This window comes from Cyprinodon tularosa, unplaced genomic scaffold (genome assembly GCF_016077235.1).
Source record: "Cyprinodon tularosa strain WSP-4 unplaced genomic scaffold, ASM1607723v1 ctg298, whole genome shotgun sequence".
Lineage (NCBI taxonomy): Eukaryota > Metazoa > Chordata > Actinopteri > Cyprinodontiformes > Cyprinodontidae > Cyprinodon > Cyprinodon tularosa.
The window spans coordinates 30,008-50,263 of NW_024039005.1; the positions used below are offsets into that span (position 1 = coordinate 30,008).

At 40.8% G+C, this 20,256-nt stretch overlaps 1 protein-coding gene across 4 annotated transcripts in view; it reads left to right on the plus strand.

The window, feature by feature from the left end:
* The window catches only part of eps8l2 (EPS8 like 2), a 40,867-nt gene extending 22,803 nt beyond the window's left edge, over positions 1–18,064 (plus strand). For all 4 annotated transcript variants that reach the window (XM_038291312.1, XM_038291313.1, XM_038291314.1 and 1 more), the window contains 14 exons: positions 3,649–3,728; positions 3,841–3,953; positions 4,058–4,128; positions 4,198–4,324; positions 7,361–7,449; positions 7,532–7,606; positions 9,973–10,121; positions 10,193–10,361; positions 10,451–10,573; positions 10,685–10,804; positions 12,794–12,863; positions 12,949–13,117; positions 14,565–14,697; positions 17,507–18,064. In XM_038291312.1, coding sequence (XP_038147240.1) covers positions 3,649–3,728; positions 3,841–3,953; positions 4,058–4,128; positions 4,198–4,324; positions 7,361–7,449; positions 7,532–7,606; positions 9,973–10,121; positions 10,193–10,361; positions 10,451–10,573; positions 10,685–10,804; positions 12,794–12,863; positions 12,949–13,117; positions 14,565–14,697; positions 17,507–17,587 — 1,569 coding nt within the window. In that variant the 3' untranslated portion in view covers positions 17,588–18,064. The remainder of the gene's footprint in view (positions 1–3,648; positions 3,729–3,840; positions 3,954–4,057; positions 4,129–4,197; positions 4,325–7,360; positions 7,450–7,531; positions 7,607–9,972; positions 10,122–10,192; positions 10,362–10,450; positions 10,574–10,684; positions 10,805–12,793; positions 12,864–12,948; positions 13,118–14,564; positions 14,698–17,506) is intronic.
* Positions 18,065–20,256: the final 2,192 nt, after the last annotated feature.

Genomic DNA, 20,256 nt, shown 5'->3' on the forward strand with positions numbered 1-20,256 from the left:
TCTGATTTACTTTATCTCTCAATGTTGTTTTACTGCAACAATCAGTTGGACTGGACTAGAAACACCGAGGCGGTCTATAAAAAGGGCCAAAGCCGACTATTCTCCCTGAGGAGGCTGAGGTCCGTTAGCATCTGTGGGACGATGCTGAGGATGTTTAATGAGTCTGTTGTTGCTAGCACGCTCTGCTTCGCTGCCACATGCTGGGGCAGTGGGCTGAGGGTCGCTGACAATAACAGACTAAAAAACTGATCATGAGGGCCGGTGATGCTGTGGGGGGGGACAGCCTGACCACCGTGGCAGAGAGGAGGATGCTGTCCAGGTTTCAGTCCATCTTAGACAACGACTCACATCCTCTCCATGAGACACTGGTCCAACAGACCAGCTCCTTCAGCAGGAGACTCCTCCCACCCAGATGCACCACAGAGCGCCACAGGAAACCATTCCTACCTGAGGTCAGAGATGGGAAGTAACGAAGTACAAATACTTCGTTACTGTACTCAAGTAGATTTTTCTGATATTTTTACTTTACTTTACTACTTATTTTTATGGCGACTTTTTACTTCTACTCCTTACATTTTAAAAAATTGTCTCGTTACTTTAGTTTTGAATCGTTTCAATGGAGTTACCGTTATTATTTTTCACGTCATCAATACCAAATTCAATCTAATTGGATGGGAATCTACGTTGCATTTGACGCACCACTACAAGATGAATCGACAGATTCGGCGGTATTCATTGGCGGCAAATCATTGCAGCTTGGTGGCGGTGGCGTTAGCATAGTAGCATGGACGACGAGATGATTGAAAATGAACACAACGGAGATCTAGTCCTATTGGCAGACATCCATTTAAAATGTAGGCAACGGCATGAAAAAAGTAGTAAATTTACAAGCCTGTACTTTGTTACTTTTACTTGAGTAAAGAAGTTTAATCAGTACAGGTGCTGGTCATAAAATTAGAATATCATGAAAAAGTAGATTGATTTCAGTAATTCCATTTAAAAAGTGAAACTTGTATATTATATTCATACATTACATACAAACTCATATATTTCAGATGTTTATTTTGTTTAATTTTGATGATTACAAATGACAACAAATGAAAATCTCAAATTCATCATATCAGAAAATTAGAATATTGTGAAAAGGTTCAAAATTGATGGCCCCTGGTGCCACACTCTAATCAGCTAATTAACTCAAACCACCTGCAAAAGCCTTTAAATGGTCTTTCAGTCTAGTTCTATAGGCTACACAATCATGGGGAAGACTGCTGACTTGACAGTTGTCCAAAAGACGACCATCGACACCTTGCACAAGGAGGGCAAGACACAAAAGGTCATCGCTAAAGAGGCTGGCTGTTCACAGAGCTCAGTGTCCAAGCACATTAATAGAGAGGCGAAGGGAAGGAAAAGATGTGGTCGAAAAAAGTGTACAAGCAAGAGAGATAACCGCACCCTGGAGAGGATTGTGAAACAAAACCCCTTCAAAAATGTGGGGGAGATTCACAAAGAGTGGACTGCAGCTGGAGTGAGTGCTTCAAGAACCACCACACACAGACGTATGAAAGACATGGGTTTCTGCTGTCGCATTCCTTGTGTCAAGCCACTCTTGAACCACAGACAGCGTCAGAAGCGTCTTGCCTGGGCTAAAGAGAAACAGGACTGGACTGCTGGTGAGTGGTCCAAAGTCATGTTCTCTGATGAAAGTAAATTTTGCATTTCCTTTGGAAATCAAGGTCCCAGAGTCTGGAGGAAAAGAAGAGAGGCACTTCATCCACGTTGCTTGAAGTCCAGTGTAAAGTTTCCACAGTCAGTGATGGTTTGGGGTGCCATGTCATCTGCTGGTGTTGGTCCATTGTGTTTTCTGAGGTCCAGGGTCAACGCAGCCACATACCAGGAAGTTTTAGAGCACTTCATGCTTCCTGCAGCTGACCAACTTTTTGGAGATGCAGATTTCATTTTCCAACAGGACTTGGCACCTGCACACAGTGCCAAAGCTACCAGTACCTGGTTGAAGGACCATGGTATCCCTGTTCTTAATTGGCCAGCAAACTCTCCTGACCTTAACCCCATAGAAAATCTATGGGGTATTGTGAAGAAGAAGATGCAATACACCAGACCCAACAATTCAGAAGAGCTAAAAGCCACTATTAGAGCAACCTGGGCTATCATAACACCTGAGCAGTGCCACAGACTGATCGACTCCATGCCACGCCGCATTGCTGCAGTAATACAGGCCAAAGGAGGCCCAACTAAATACTGAGTGCTGTACATGCTCATACTTTTCATGTTCATACTTTTCAGTTGGCCAACATTTCTATAAATCCTTTGTTTTTATTGGTCTTCAGTAATATTCTAATTTTCTGATATGATGAATTTGAGATTTTCATTTGTTGTCATTTGTAATCATCAAAATTAAACAAAATAAACATCTGAAATATATGAGTTTGTATGTAATGTATGAATATAATATACAAGTTTCACTTTTTAAATGGAATTACTGAAATCAATCTACTTTTTCATGATATTCTAATTTTATGACCAGCACCTGTACTTCCACTTTTACCAGAGTATTTTTTAACACAAGTATCCGTACTTTTACTCAAGTACGGAAAGTGAGTACTTTTGCCATCTCTGCCTGTGGTCATCAACCTCTATAACGCCTCCCTCAAGTGATTTAGACCCCCTCCCCCCCCTGTAATTGACATTTATGCACTATTTTTGCACGCCATGTATCACTTTACTTGGATTTGCACTTTATTTGGACTTAGTTTTTACATATGCATAGATATACGTACATATATATATATATATATATATATATATATATATATATATATATATATATATATACAGAAGAGGTATACGTCTATGTATCTCTCTCTTTATTCCTATTTTCTTTATCTTTATTATATTGTATAGTTGGATGTGTGTATATATTATATAAAACTGTAACTGGAGCGTGTGACAAAAGTAATTTCCCTCTGGGATTTTTAAAGTATTTCTGATTCTTAATATAACTTTGCTATTTTTATTGTTTTTTCTGGTCAGATTCAGGTTATTTGTATTCAATTCTATTCAGTTTATTTCTATAGCACCAATTCACAGCTCATGTCATCTCGGGTCACTTTAAAGTTCACCAGTTCACCGATCTCCAACATCTAGAAACAAAGGTGTTGATGGCAGCAGCACAGCTGATGTTTCTCTCCAGGATGGAGTCACAGCCAAACAGGAACAGACCAGTTTTACTGAATGATTTTCACTCTAATTTCCTTTAAGAGCCTTTAAGACTTTTCATGGAAAAGAGAAAAAAAGGTCTGAAGGAGGAGTTAAAAAGCATAAAAACCTTTAATTGACATGATGTAGAACTAATGTAATAGAATGAGAGCTGCCTTTTCTGTTGTTAGCTTCAGATAATGTGTTGCTCCATATAATTTACAGTTAATCAGTTTTATCCATTTGTTTTTATGCAAAATAGGGAGAATTTCCCAAAATGAGGTGGATGTTAAGAGGTTCTTCCTCTGAAGATTTGTTTTACAACTTAGACAGCTTTTATTTCCATTTTTTATACACAGAGTTTATAAAAAATGAAATTAAGTTGGATCAGACGGTGGAATATGAACAGACATGAACATTTTCTGCTCCTTCTAGGCTGAGATGGTTCATGCAGACATAGACAGTGCTATCGGAGACCTGAAACATGGGAAGAAGATGAGGGCTGAAACCCTGAGGTAAGAAACATGCTGATAATGCTGCTGATCTAGTTCACATTTCTATGTTTGACCGTTTCTGTCACTTTGGTAGCAGCTGTTCCTGTAAACATGTGATTTTCTTCCTCTTCAGAGTGAACCAGGAGAAAATGAAGCGGCACAGAGAGACCATCCTCCCCCCCTCCTCCCCCAGGGGGCCCCCACCTGTGGCCAACCGGCGAGTAGCAGCCGCTGCAGATTCTCACGGTAAGAATCATGAAACCACATGTGCACTCAAAGGAAAACGAACATGTTTTAGCAGCAGAGTTTAGTTTTTATGCTCGTTTTTTTGTTTTTGTAATGAATCAAAGATCCTCGACTCGCTGGACCGACTGATGCTCATTTGGATGATAACCTAACGCAGCGCATTGAAGTGGATGTGGTGAGTTCTGACATCCATTAAAGGTCTTTTCTGATTAGATCATTACTGCTCACCGTTTTCCCTCCGCAGCAAATGCTCAACTGCGCGCTGGACGACATCGAGGTGTTTGTGGGGCGGCTGCAGAAAGCAGCAGAGGCCTTTTCACAGCTCAACCAACGCAACAAGAGTAAGAAGAACAAGAAGAAAGGACCAGCAGGTCTGTCGCCCTTTCTTCTTCTGTGGTGGTTCAAACCACGTGACAATATGCACGTATTGCTCACTGTGACGTGTTCTTCTCTTTGTCTCCTACGTATGGAAGAAAATCAGTCTCAATGGAATCTGCATTGTTTTGTACGCCGAATTATTAAAACTGACTTTTTTTACACATTGAATTCCTTACAGGGAATTTCTATCTGGTAAAAATTTGGTGAAACCTGCAAAAGTCTGATAAAGGCTCATAGGTCTGGAAGGGAAACCGTGTCATTGGAATCTGCCTTTTTCTGTTTTACTGAATTTTTTTACACATTGAATTCCCTACAGTCAATGTTTATCTGGTGAAAATTCACCTGCAAAAAAATTTAACTGCAAATGTGTTGCTGTAGTGTTGGTGAAACATGCAAAAGTCAGATAAAGGCTCATAGGTATGGAAGATAACAGGCTCATTGGAATCTGCATTCTTCTGTTCACCAAATTTACTGAATTTTTTTACACATTGAATTCCTTACAGTCAATGTTTATCTGGTGAAAATTCCCCAGAAAAAAATTCAGCTGCAAATGAGTTGACCTTTTGGTGAAGTCAAGCCAAAGCAATCTGCACTCGATGCAGTTAAGCAGCTTTTAACCAATGAAATGAGCTCATTTTGTCAGAAAATCAAACTAATTCTGCGGCCGGACGCTTCTTCCAGCTCAAACAGAGAGTTTTGGCAGACAGCGGTGTCGCTCTAGCTGTGATCGGCTGTTCTTTCACCCAGTCCGATTAGTTAAAAACTCTAACGGCCGTCTATTAGTAGCTGCCTGACGTTTAGTAATCATTTCTTTTTTAAGAAGAAAAACTTTTCATTCAGCTTCATTCAGCCGAGAACAAAGCCATGCCGACTGTTGAGTCACGTGACCAAATGAGCTCATTTCCAAATGAATTTTTTTGTAGGTGAATTTTCAGCAGATAAACATTCAATGTAATGAAGTCAATGTGTAAATAAATTCAGTAAAATTCGGCGAACAAAAGAGGCACATTCCAATGAGACTGTTTGTCTTCCATACCGATGAGCATTTATCAGACTTCTGCATGTTTCACCAACACTACGGCTGAATTTTATATTTTAATAATTTTAAAACTCTCTTAAATGAGACCTGGTTATGTTTCAACTGCTGACTCGGTGAAATGCGCCATAAAGGAGCTTTCATCTCACCAGAACAGTCCGGTTCCAGACATTACCAGCATTATATCACCTGGACTATTAATCTATGATGTGATCAAATGCTGCAAAGCAGAGACCTCAGCAGACGGCAGGTAGCTCTGAATCCAGCAGCAAGACCAGGATGCACATTTCTAACCCATGTTGCATCAGAAATGGATCGAGTTGTTGTTCTTTGGTGTCTCTGCATGGACTTTATACAGATACATGTTCTCTAAACTAGAGCCTAACTCCAGCAGAAACAGGCTTAATACCAGACCAGCTGTTAATCCTGGCTTTACTCCGCCTCCTCATCCAGGAAGTAATGCATTAAAAAACACATTTAAATACCAGAATATGAGATTTATACAAAATCATTTATACTATTAAATCATCTTCATCTTCTTTGTCTCTTAAGAAATCTCTAATTAATAAGGAAATTCTGTTTGTTTAACCAGAGAGAACTTAGTGTGTGTTTTGTCTTTTTAAATAATGTTGTTTCTACTGTAAGTTTGTTGAATGAACTGTTTGCAATATATATATATATATATATAAACATTTTAAATTGTTAAAAATTGACCCCAGGAATTGAATAGTCTCTAATGGGGATCTTTAAATACTGCATCTCATCAGATGGTCCAATATATTGATAATCATTAAATCTGGAAATAATTTATCTTTTTTTGTCAGAGTAAATAAACAGCAAAGATAAGAATTTAAAAACTGAGCTTGACATGGAGCTTAGGTCAACCAGTGACCTGGAGATTGATGAACTTAGTGATAAACTGCTTTATTTCACTGCTGTGCTGAGGAAAAGCATTTCAATGCTTTCATGTTTTGATGAAATATTTTGTTCTGATCTCCCAAAAAAAGAAAATGAAAATCAATCCTCTGGACTTTGTTTCCAAGTTTGAAGACTTTTCTCTTCCATCCAGGATTCAAAATGTCAGAAATAGCGTTTAGTTCCAGGTTTTATCCAGCAGCCCAACAAAGCCTGGTTTTGGTTTAGAAAACATGCAAATAGAAACGGATGAACGGGTCCCCCCCTTTGGAATGGGGGTCGTTTGGCTTCTTTGTTAGCCTGCAATGCCCCATACCTGTCTATGTCTCTGAAAGGGGGGTCGTTAGAGGGAATAGTTGGCCTGGCTGAACAGGTGAGGTCTTCTGTTCTCTAGCGGGAAGGAATCAACCAACTCTATCGCTGCATTGGAGTTTTTTTAAAGCTGAAATGTGTGAGTCCCTCCCCCCCATTTAAAGTTGTTTTTTCTTTCTTCACATAGATGGCTTCCTTCCTCTCAAACCACCTGTCTTCTTTGTCCAAAATGTGAACATTCTGGTTCTGAACTGGTTCATTAAACGTTGAAATGAGTCTGAGATTTCTGAGCTGCGCCTAAATTCAAAGATGATTTTAAAGCAAGTCTGTCCTCAAAAGGTCCAACAATGAATCACCTGTTGGTTTCAGTCTACATTCATACTGGTAGAAATGTTAATCCTAACTGGTAATGTTCTTTTTAACTGTAAGCTGTTATGCAATGGAAAGGTAAATATAATAGACGTGACGATTGATAGAAGCAATCAACACTTATCTCAAACTCCTGCTTCATATCCAAGATGTCCCGGATCATAAAGTCTTTGTTCTACCAGTTTACTTAGAGGTCATGAAACTCTACAGGAGGGTTTGTTTTTTGTTCACCCTGGTCAAGGTGAATGTTTATTGCCCTCCATTGTTGCACTATTTAAGCAATAAAAGGTTTGGGAAAATGAAAGGAGTGTTTGTCCAGAAACTGAAACCTACAGCGTGTCCCGTCTGCGGTGGAAACGCCCGCTAACCTGGACCTCTTTGTTCTGGTTGTTCACAGAGGGCATGCTGACCCTGCGGGCCAAGCCCCCCCCTGAAGCTGAGTTCTTGGACAGTCTGCAGAAACTGAAGCTAGCCTTCAACCTGTTGGTGAGATATCAAAGCTCCTAACCGTCCGTCAGCGATCAGCCGCTCTCTGGTCATTAACTCTGCACCACTCTGCCCCCTGCAGGCCAAACTGAAGAAACACATACAGAACCCAACCGCTCCTGAACTGGTTCATTTCCTGTTCGGACCTCTGGAGCTGGTAAGAGCTAGAAATCACAAACAGTTTGAGTTTAAACCTGCTAAGGAAAACGTCTGTCTGATTGAGCAGAATGTGGGAAATAATCAGAGATCCTAGTGTCAATAAATGCTCAGTTAGAAACCTCTCAAACAAACTGATGGTTCTCTAACATTTGGAACTGCTGAGATCTCCATGAACGGCGTTACTGAGAGTTAGCCAGGTCAGAGAGGGTCAGAAGTCTCCTTAAAAAGCGAAGGGGATGTTACTCGGTTCAAAAAGGCACCGGATAGGAGCTGAAAATCCGGCCAATCAGATTCATCCAGTGGTGTCAAAAGTACACACATTTGTTACTTAAGTAGAAGTATAGATACTGCAGCTTAAAAACACTCTGGTAAAAGTAGAAGTATCAACTTGACTTTATTACTCATGTAAAAGTGAAAAAGTATGTGCTCCAAGAACTACTTAAAGTATAAAAGTATAAAGTAAAGTAATTTTTCGACTATTTCTATAAACTCTCTGAGATAGGGCCCAGGATGAGGGAGGTCTTGTTGGTCTCCGTCTCCCGATACGCTCTCGCCTGTGTCCGACCTTTCAGACATTTCAGAATCTTTTTCTGAATCCCACATTGTAGCATGGCATAGACAATTCACGTTAGCAGTTTGAAGAACACCTGCTTGCTTCTGATGGTTTCCTTTAGCTAACCAATGAGTGTTTGCCTTCTATGACTCATCCAATCACACTAGTTTTCACTAGATGTGGGCGGAGCCAATGATCTGCATTGGATGGAGCACATGACGGGAAATAAAGATTTAGAAACATTAAAGAACGGGTAACTAATAAAAAAATCAGTGGGGTCTGAATAAAATAATCAACCAGTAAATGTCAGGAGACACAGTTTTAATGATCTGTTACTTTAAACAGAATTTAACACTGAAATAAAATGACATATTTATGCATTCATGTTACTTTGAATAAAAAAAAAAAGATGAAAAAATAAAAATAGAAATTGGCAAATATTGCATCCTGTTCTATCTGAGAGGAGTTTAGACCATATGACTGTATTCCTGTATATCCATCAGTAGTTAAAAGACAAGATTCAGCAAATGCTAACTCTGCCTGTAAAACAATGACAGCGTAATTGTCGCTGTACGATCTGAAGCATAATTTGGAGCTTTTAAACAGGCTGTTGAAAAACTTTTTTTTTTAGAATAAAAAGCTAGCAGATGTGAATAACCAAAAAATAACAGAAATACAATTATAGAGCATTCAGTATTATAAGAAAGCCCACACTGCCTCTGAATAAATACATTATTTTATGAGTTCTGTTCCGTTTTTGTCTCTTTCCTTGTAAGTCTGAAATGTCCCATGCTCCTGAATGCACCATAGCTGTCTGACACTCGCGAATGCATCACACTGGTCTGTGTAGATGCGCGTTTGATTTTCAGCTGAAGACAAAGCTTTGCAGTTTTAAAACCCACGTCGGATAATCGCTGTTTATTGTTGTGTGTGAATAACAAGAGACTACAACAAATAAATCAGCTTTACCTCGGACACAATCTTTGGATTTAATGTTGTTCATAACATCGCAGTCCGCTAATCCGTGACCTGTGCTTTAAACCGAAGCCAAGAGTAACGACTAACGTTTGTTTTAAAAATGTAAGGAATAGAAAGTAAAGATACTTGTGTAAAAATGTAATGAGTAGAAGTCAAAAGTAGGAAGAAAAATAAGCAATGGAGTAAAGTATAGATACCTAAAAAGAGTACTTAAGTACAGTAACAAAGTATTTGTGCTTGAGTGACAGAAACGCCCCCCAGGCAGAGCGAGGGAGCTTCATTTGTCTACAAGAGCAGCGCGATGGGGAGGGGGGGCGTGGTTTTTCATTTTAATTAGTGGAAAAAATTGTAGGAGGGGGTGTAAAAAAAATCTAATCAACCAAAACTTTAGCGACCCCCATGCAGTATCTCCGTGGACCCCCTAGGGGTCGCGGACCCCCTTTTGAAGACCTCCACTGCACAGCATTTGCCTTTATTGATTTTCCAATAGAGTCTTAATATCTTGCCCTGAGGAAGCCGTCCCACATCATGAGTCCGCCGCTATCGTGCTACACAATGAGGGAGGAGTCATCAGAGTCGGCTTGTTTTTATCTGCTAAGAGCTTTTTGCTTGTCGGCCAAAAAATTTGATCTCGGTTTAGATGAGAAACTTTTTTTTACATTTCTTTTGTCTTCACTGTTCTTTAAATGAAATGATAAATGAGATTTCTTAAGGCTTTTAATTAAATAATGTTATTAACTTCATCTGAATCATGCAAAAAAAAGATGTTATGACGATGACGATATTGAGTTTCACTTCCTCCCAACTAACAGGCTTTTTAACTCTGGCCTCAGGTGCTGCAGACGTGTGGAAGTCCTGAACTTATTCGTTCAGTCATCTCCCCCCACCTTTCCAAGGATGCTGTCAGCTTCCTGCAGGGAATCCTCACCCCCAAAGAGATGTCCATATTTGAGCAGCTTGGTGACGGCTGGACTAAACCCAGGTTGGTCTTTGTGTGCAGATTGTTGAATTTAAAGGGTTTCTTTAAACAACCCGTCGTTTCTCATCCTGCAGGGCAGAGTGGCCCAGAGAACAGTGCGCTCCTCCTTATTACCCCAAGTTTCGAAATGGATGGGAGCCGCCTGCGGAGCTCTTCCTGACGGCTCCATGGGAAACCGAGGGACCATCCCGACCAGTCGGGTCGCCTGCTAGCCCTGACTACAGGAGGCAGTCAGCTGACGATGTGAGATGTTCTGTTTCACATTTTCATTTCTTTATTGAACATATAACTGGATCTTTACATCTTTATGTTTTTATTTCTATTTTTTGTAGTATTATGACACTCTTCCGCCATCCAATGGGATGCCCGGCAACCGTAAATATGCCAGAGTCCTTTACAGTTTCGTTGCAAGGAATCCCAACGAGCTATCAGTGCTGCAGGACGAAATCTATGAGGTTAAAACTTTAGATCTACAATTTATGCAGCATAGATTTACAGCTAAGAGACGTTTGCTTTTCTTTTATCACCCTATAAATAGATCCTTGTTAAAGAAATCTGTCTTGCAGGTGTTAGAAGATAACAAGCAGTGGTGGAAACTACGAAATCACACCGGCCAGTCCGGCTACGTTCCATTTAACGTCCTGGATGTTGTAAGTGAAGAGGAGCGAGGTGATCCCTACAGCCAGGTAACATAGCGGCTCTGCATGCTGCAGTCTGTTCTACACATTAAGATCTACTGTAGAGTAGAGCATTCACCAAACAGTTGAATTAATTAAGCTGAGTAGACCTGCATGGCGGCATCCATAGCTGCTCTATCAGCTTATTCTATGGGCTTATTAGAGAACGCGCTGCAGCTGGATTATGCTACATTCAGAGCGAAGCATCAGGAGCAACAGAAACACGTTTCATTTCTGATGCTTGTACCAGTTTAGTTCTGACGCGCGACTGAAGCGTCTTTGCTGCTCTAGCTGCTCGGTGCTAAAGTGGTTCTGATGCGTGGTGGGCGGAGCTACTCTATCCTTTCTCTGCCTGGAACAATGGCAGCTATATTAGCTGTGATCAGCGGGTAGAAAGTAGTTAGAATCTCTGTTGAAGTGAGAAAGTCCTCCTGAAAACATGGTCTGTGCAGTCAGTTCATCCAGATTACCATCCTGCCTTCAAAGATTATTTCTCTGTGGGAGCCGCTCAGACCCCCACATACCGGCGCTGCGCTGTCACTGGGAATCCCCAGCAGCAGCTGCCTCAGGCCCGCTCGCCTCTCCAGGGTTTTCCCCTCCTGTTGGTGGCGGCTGGAAGTAGATGTTAGCGTTTTTCAGGTCTGTGCTACAAACTGCAGGCAGCAGGATAATAAAAGCCAACATATTCTGCCGGCAGGTTTCTACATTTGAAGTTAATTTAGGCGTTAATAAACTGTTTCAGAGGAGTGATCAAAGCGCTCTGCATCAGCAGGGCTGCGTCTGACTCCCTGCCAGCTCCCAGATCAGCTTCTCTCATTGGTTGATGAGGCGCGTCCAGCAGATAAAGTTACATTTCTCCAACTCCAGCAGCTGCTGCTTTCACGGCGCGTCACGTACCTCAGATGCTCAGAAGCTCGTGATGCGATGCTCCCGCTGCTCTAGACGCTGCAGGACCTTTTGCTGCTCCTTGATGAGCGTCAACCATTGACTTTGCATGTAAACCTGCTGCCTCTGAGCCTGAGGAGATGTTGCAGGTCCAGCTTCCCTCTCAGAAGCTGCTTGAACTGCAGCATCTTCAGGAAAGATTTCCGCTTTAAAAAAGTTTAGTTTCATTTAGCTGACCGTTTTAGGATGCTGTGCATGCCTATATTTTAAAACACTTTTTGCTTTAAATAAGACAAAGATCCCAAATAATTCAACCAAAGATCAATTTAATCTGAGATTAAAAAGCTTTGAAAACTGGATTACATTATTTATGTATCCTAAATTCTTAAGCATTCTGTTAAAAAGAATAAAAGTAATTTCTGACTTTCAGAACTAGTTGATTGAAAATCTGAGCTGTTACCTGCAGAGCTACAACAGGTAGATCTGCAGAACCAATCAGCAAGCAGCTGGTTTTCTTAGAATAAAAACTTTAATCCGATCGGATAATCTGGTTGAATTGTTTCTGTAAAGTGACCTGAGATGACATGATGTGAATCCATAGAAATAAACTGAATAGAATAGAATGAAAAAATAATGTTCTGCTAAGCTTAGAGATGAGATGCTGGATTTTATTTAATGTAATAAAAGAGACGCACACCAGCTTTTATCAGCCTTTTTCTTCCTGCTGTATTCTAATGTAATCGTTGTTTCAGTTTGATTGTACCAGAGATTAAATGTGAAAAAGTTTTAAATATTTAATCGACGTCTGTTGATTTTTCCAGTTTTCATAAAATATGATAGATGAATAATTTATTTATTTTAGAAAAAAGAACCTCTATGTCCAATATCTCGCTCAGCTCCCATATTTATTTCTAATAGTTAATCATCATCAGTAGATGAATAAAATCAGAAATTAATCTTTTCTCGCCGTTCCACCTCCTGCGGATGGAATGTAGACGCAGCAAAGAAGCATTCCCTTTATTTTGCTTCTGGCTTTTATTTTGAAACTGAACTGGCCATCGAAGATGAAGCCTGATCTATCTGGGGGGGGGTTCTTTGTTTGTGTGATTGCAGAATGACTACATGGCTTCACCAACAGGATCGCTGAACCACAGCTTCAACAAGGGAATACAGAAAGACAGAAGTGAGTCGGCAGGCCGAGCTAAAAAACATCAATGTTCAAACGAAAGTTTTCCTCCATCTTTTTCACCGCATGGTTTTCTCTGCAGAGATGGATGAGGTGAACAGCGAGCTGTTGATGAAGATCACTGCAAACAAAAAGCAGGAGCCCAGAAAGGTGCAGATAAAGCGCTCCACCGTCCCCCAGGTGCCATTAAACTCTCACTCAGACGCAGAGCAGGTGACGGCGTGGCTCACCGCTAAAGAATTCTCTAAACCGTAAGTTTGGGGACGACAAACAATCAATAAATAACTTATGAAATAATTATTTCAACGTGCCATGGATGTATTACAGCTGGAAATAAGAACAGAATGAGTTTAATTAGTGGATAAATAAATAAATATAGACCTAAATTTAATATTTTGATTAGATTTCATGTTCCTTTGCTAAAGATTGAGATTTATTTATTTAAAGGGACAGTGTTCATTAATAAGCAGATGCTGATGAAGGTTCTCTGTCATCCAGGTCATAGTCATTCCGTAAAAATTCAAATTTTGAATTGAGAAAGCTTCCTGGAAAGGTGGCGAAACGGCTTCAAATCTTGGAAACCGAGTCCAGTGGATATTTTTTGAATTTTTACGGAATTAATAAGCAGAATTCGCCCAAAATGCTATTTTTTCATCTGTTGTCCCTGAAAGGTCTTAAAACGGTCTAAACCTAAAAACACAACAGTAAGAATTTAACGATGAAAAACAGACTGCTGTAGATGGGCACTGACCCCCCCGCCACCCTGACAAGGACTAGGCTAGAGAAACTGTACAAAATACATTTAGATAACCGTATTTATTTAAGCAACGAGTCAAACCTCCTCACTTCGTCCTATTTTCAGCTGTTAGCCTGTCAGTGCGGCGCTCTGGCTGTGAGCGTCAGGCTAGTTTTATTTACTGTCTGAATACTTTGTGATGACGAGTCGGTCTCACTTTATAATTTAAGGGTCCTTGTGGACCCGGCCGGGTTTTAAAGGAAGATAGTTGCAGGTCTCAGTTCTGAACACTGCAGACGGATATAGTTTAGAAAAATCCGACCCGCTCAGGACTCTGATATAGAGTCTGTAGTTAGGATCCAATAAACGCATGTCTTCATGTTTCTGAACTCGGCAGGAAGATTAAAACGGCTGCTTGTTCCTTTAACCTAGTTGCATAAGGTGATAGGCATGTAGGCAGTTTTTACTATGAGCTGAGCTAAAATGAAAGAATCATTTAACTGATGCAGCCTGGTTGAAGGAGAGAAATACGCTGGAGAAGATTCTCAGTCATCCAGGTCATAATCATTCCAAAAAAGAAAATTTGTAATTTTTTTTCTTTTATTTTGAACCTGGTTAAAGGTGGAAATAAAGGATCTTCAGGGAAAGGAGGGAAGCAGTTAATGAAGTAGCTTTGATTTGGCTAAGGTGTTTATAGCTATAACTTGCTAATAATTAGTCATATATTGGTTTAACTGAAGGGTTTATTTCTTTTTTAATCTGAATCTACTGGAGAGGCGTCTCTCAGAGGAATCCATGTATTGCTTTGCCGCTTTTTCCTGCAGCAACATGCCTAGAAGCCTTAAAAAGATGTTTCTGTTCCTTTGTGGTTCAACAACATTTTGCTCCCTGCTGGAATCCGTGTTGCACTGAGAACAAACATGATGCCGTTATTATAATCTGTCCCACTGTCCGTTCTGCAGGACCGTAGATTGCTTGGGAATCCTGACCGGAGCTCAGCTGTTTTCCCTGAACAAAGAGGAGCTGAAGGCCGTCTGTGGGGAAGAAGGGGGTCGTGTCTTCAATCAGGTGTCTTTGCAGAAAGGACTAGTAGAGGTTGGTAACATCTGCATGCATCCTGCTGAGGAAACTGCTGTTCTTTTAATGGATGCAACCTCAATAACAGGCTGGAACAAGTTGAGGCAACGCGTGAATTCGGGATCTAGGAGTTGTTGACAGCTTCAAGGTTCCAGGGAATGAATACAGGTTTAGTGGGAGAAATGGCTGAGTGGTGATGAAATCAAGTATTTGACTGGGCTGGGTTACGCCACAGCTTTGAACAGTAAGAGCGACACTTAGGCTGAAAAACAAAGTCATTTAATACAATTAGATTCACACTTGGAAACAAAATATCAGTTTCTATCTTATTTTTCTTTTTTTCACATTGCTTTATCAAAAAACAAAAACCAAAAACAATCTAAACATTAAAAATAATGTTAGGAATGTTTTTGTCATGTTCATGGGATCCTTCAGGCAAAGTTCCTTTAGAAGGAGAAGTTGAGGAAAATCAGAGTCTAAATTTAAGCTGAAGATGAAGAAACCTCAGACTGAAGCAAATTATTCTTTTTTCTCGATTTTTCTTTTTTACAGGACAGTTTTTATGTGTTCTTTGTTTTCTATTCACTTTATTTCTATAGCTCTAAATCACATCATGTCATCTCAGGTCACTTTATAGATCCAGATCAACCAGATCATCCAGTCAGATTGATTCAAAGTTTTCTATCTAAGGAAAACCAGCTGATTGCATCGACTCATTGACTCTTCAGCAATCCCTCACACTAAGCATGCTTGGAGCGACAGTGGAGAGGAAAAACTCCCTTTGAACAGGAAGAAACCTCCAGCAGAACCAGGCTCAGTGTGAGCGGCCATCTGCTGAGGCCCACTGGGGTTCAAGGAGACAGAAGCAGACATAGAAAAAGAAGCATAGATACAAAAGGCAACTGTCAACCAGCTCCACAGGCGGCCCCGTCCAGGAAACACACAGCCAGGCAGACGAGCTCCGAGCCAGCTCCCATGTCAGAGGATGAAGAGAGCACATCCAGTTAGTCACAGTCAGAGAAACAGGACTACACTGGAAAACAGGCCAAGCTCCAGCATCTAGAAACAAAGGTGTTGATGGCAGCAGCACAGCTGATATTTCTCTCCAGGATGGAGTCACAGCCAAACAGGAACAGACCAGATGAAGCTACTATGAGAAAAAGCAGAGAGAGCAGAACGTTAGAGATTGAACTAACAGATTCTGCAGAGTGGGAGAATAGAGATAGAATGAAGCAGAATGATGAAAAAGGGGTCCCTATGTCCTCCAGCAGTCTAAGCCTATAGCAGCAGAACTATAGAGATAGAATGAAGCAGAATGATGAAAAAGGGGTCCCTATGTCCTCCAGCAGTCTAAGCCTATAGCAGCAGAACTATAGAGATAGCTCAGGATAAGCTGAGCCACTCTAACTAGAAGCTTTATCAAAAAGGAAAGTTTTAAGCCTAGCCTTAAAAGTAGACAGTTGCATTTCAGCAAAAAGCCTCTCAGGTTCAAATCCCACAAACTGCTCCTTCTTTACGCTGTTTGTATATTTAGGGCTTTCATCTATTCGCTCCCTCAGTCTCTGTGTTGGACCAGCCATCCAGCCAACCTGAAGCCCTCTGCTATTAGTCACATTCCTTTGTTGATTCAAAGTGTCTAAACTAGGACTTTAAAACTAGAACGACTACAAACTTGATTTTTGTGTATATCACACCCCTCACTGGTTTTAGTATTTGTGTTTTTATAACTTTTCTTATTTAATTACTCCTGTTTCTGTGACTCCGCCATTGCCTGCATATTATTGGACTGTAGAGAGGCAAACAGTAAGCCTCCAGATATAGTACCTAGAATGATCCTTGTTTTAATTAGAAGTTCTCAGGATGGGTAAAAAAAAAAACTTCTAAACATGTTTAATTAGCTTCAACTGCAGACATGCTCCTAAACTCAAAATTTGCCCTCTGCTGCCACCTCCAGGTGAGTTGCTGCAACAGCAATTCAGCAAAAGCTTGTCTTTATTATAACATCACTCTTCTTTGTGCATTTTAGGTTCAGCTCAGTCAGATTTAAAGTAAACAAAATGATAAAATGCATATAAAGTTAAACATAATGCCTGATGATATGGATGGCATTTTTGGAGGCAGTGAAGAGAGTAAAAAGAAAAGATCAGTGCTAGATCAGTCATGTTTATTAAATGCAGAGTTATTGAAATGTTCAGTTAAATAAAATCATTCCAATCATTATAACTTTGAATGTTAGCTAAAAAACATAGAATCTCTACATAGAATGGCTGTTTGCTATTAGGGTGGCATGTTAGTATCAAGATCAAAGATGAGATGCAAGAAAGAAGCATCTAAAAAAGTTTTCCGATCAAAATGTCATGTCACCTGCCTGGCTGTGTGTTTCCTGGACGGGGCCGCCTGTGGAGCTGGTTGCCTTTTGTATCTATGCTTCTTTTTCTATGTCTGCTTCTGTCTCCTTGAACCCCAGTGGGCCTCAGCAGATGGCCGCTCACACTGAGCCTGGTTCTGCTGGAGGTTTCTTCCTGTTCAAAGGGAGTTTTTCCTCTCCACTGTCGCTCCAAGCATGCTTAGTGTGAGGGATTGCTGAAGAGTCAATGAGTCGATGCAATCAGCTGGTTTTCCTTAGATAGAAAACTTTGAACCAATCTGACTGGATGATCTGGTTGATCTGGATCTATAAAGTGACCTGAGATGACATGATGTGAATTGGAGCTATAGAAATAAACTGAATAGAACTGCGGTTTTATAGTAAAACTAGGTCTTATTGTCCTTGTGTTCGGGAACTGGTCCAGAGAACGGAAAGATGAATCCTGTTGTTTCTCTGCAGAGATCTCAGGGTGACTCTGAGCTGCTGGAAATCATGAGGCGGAGGCAGGAGAAGACCGACTCCACGAGCAGCATGGACTGAACATGAGGAGCAGCGCATCCTTCTGCTCCTCGTCTACCTTCTTTCCTCCTTTGCAGCTTTCAAAGTGCAGCAGCTTAATAATCAACGAACTTTTTCTGATGATCCTCAGTTAAAACCAAAAAGATTAAACATGTTTGATTTCATATTTATTTTGTAAAATGTAAAATGTTTGTTATTGAAATGTTTCCAAATGATGTCGCATCCTTTTCGATTGAAGAGCTGTCCTGCTGACGAGAGGAGCTTGATGTACAGTTTGGAGCCTGCATGACATGTTGGAACGCGTCTCTAAGCAGGACGTCTTTCTTCCAATGCGCTCGTTTACAGAATGTGTTTGTAGAAACATCTGATCTGTTTTTGCTTTTTGAAATCAGTGCCAGGATATCTGACATACTTCCTGTTTGAAGCCAATTATCTTCATGTTGATGCTAACAGAAAAAAATGGAAAATAAATGAACTTTTTTGTTCTGTGAGGCAGAAGTTTGACCTGAATTGTTGAAAACAACAAGTTCATGTTAGGAAAAAGGCTTTTCTTGATGTTGTTGATATTTTGCATGCAGGAGGCCTTTTCCTTTAATAGCAGCAGGCCACACATAACATAAACTCACCTTTTATTGCTCTGGCATATTCTAACAGAAAACTTTCCCTTCATTGTCTGTGCAACAACAAAGTCGTGTATTTATGCACATTATGTTGGAAAATGTTTTTATTTTTCAGTTTTAGGAGTTTTCTGAAGTTCTAAAGGTCTTTGTTTCAATAATTGTTGCATGTCCAGTTTGCTGAGTGTGAAGCGGCCGGGATGAAGATTAGAGACCATGGTCTGGAGCCGTAGAAGGGTAGAGTGCTTTCTCCGGGTTGGAGAGGATGTGCTGCCCCTAGTGGAGGAGTTTAAGGATCTTAGGGTCTTGTTCACATATGAAGGGAAGATGGAGCGGGAGATCGATAGGCGGATTGGTGCGGCGTCTGCTGTGAAGCGGGCGATGCACCGGTCTGGTGTGGTGAACATAGAGCTGAACCAGAAGGCAAAGATCTGTGTTTTCCGCTCGATCTACGTTCCTCCCCTCATCTATGGTCAGGAGCTCTGGGTCATGACCGAAAGAACGAGATCCTGGATCCAAGCGGCTGAAATTAGTTTTCTCCATAGTGTGTCTGGGCTCTCCCTTAGAGATAGGGGGAGGAGCTCAGTCATCCGGGGAGGACTCAGAGTAGAGCCGCTGCTCCTCCACATGGAGAGGAGCCAGTTGAGGAGGCTCGGGCATCTGGTTAGGATGCCTCCAGGACGCCTCCCTGGTGAGGGGTTCCAGGCACGTCCCACTGGGAGGAGGACCAGGGGGAGACGCAGGACACGCTGGAGGGACTATGTTTCTCTGCTGGCCTGGGGGCGCCTTGGGGTTCCCCCAGAGGAGCTGGACCAAGTGGCTGGAAAGAGGGAGGTCTGGGCCTCCCTACTGAAGCTGCTACCCCCCCGACCCGACCCCGGATAGGAGGATGGATTGTAGGACCAGATGCCTCTTCAGGACGTTAAGCTTTTGAAGGTTTTTTTATTGTTGCTGTTTTATGAACATCATGGATTCCCATCTGTCGTCTTTAACAGTGAAATTGGGCTTTTGGTTGACGGCATATTTATGCACCAGCTCAACAGGAAGACCTCAGGTACTGATCACAGGTTTATAGACGACAAAGAAAGGTTGAGAAATGGGCCTGAGCAGCCGTGGACAGGACGTCCCGTCCAAGGACTGCTTCCACTGTCGCCTATAGAGTCTGTTTATGTCAGTAGGTTCATTTCTCTCTCATAGTCTGTTTATACGCTGCCTGTCAGTCATTTGCTTTATTTTAGCCAGAATTCCCCTTAACTCTCTAATCAACCAGAAAAAGTTCCAATTGGATAAAGAAGCCTTTTGACTTTAAAGATATTGTTGGGAGTCTTACTAATTTTAGTACATTAATTTTGTAACAAAGAAGATGAAACTATTAATGTTTAAATTGTGTTTTTTCATCAAATATAAATTAGTTTTCTGTATAAAATGATGCTGCAGCAGTAAAAGCTTTTCGCACATAATAACCAGGAGTGCTAATAAATATGTGCAGCACTGAATGTTGTTAGCCTAGCATTTCACTGTTTAAATGGCACCAATTGGCAATAAGGTAAGAAGTAGAAATGTTAAATTGGTTTTTGGATATAAAAAAAATGAAATGAAGATTACAATTTTTGGTGTTGTATATATTTTCACTTACATAATTAAAGAAATTAAATATTAATATTTTGCATTTTTTATTTTTGTGAACAGTTCATTCCACTTCCTTGATAAAACTTTATTTGAGAGAATTAGTAAATTTTTTTACTAGAAGAACAGTTTGAATGAAGTTATATATTTGGCAGGAAATTCCAAAAGGATAAAAAAAAAAATCAATCCTCTGGACTTTGTTTCCAAGTCTGAAGACGTTTCTCTTCCATCCAGGAAGATTTTTGAAATCAAAATGTCAAAAATAGCGTTTAGTTCCAGGTTTTATCCAGCAGCCCAACAAAGCCTGGTTTTAGTTTAGAAAACATGCAGATAGAAACGGATGAACGGGTCCCCCCCTTTGGAATGGGGTCGTTTGGCTTCTTTGTTAGCCTGCATTGCCCCATACCTGTCTATGTCTCTGAAAGGGGGTCGTTAGAGGGATTGCTT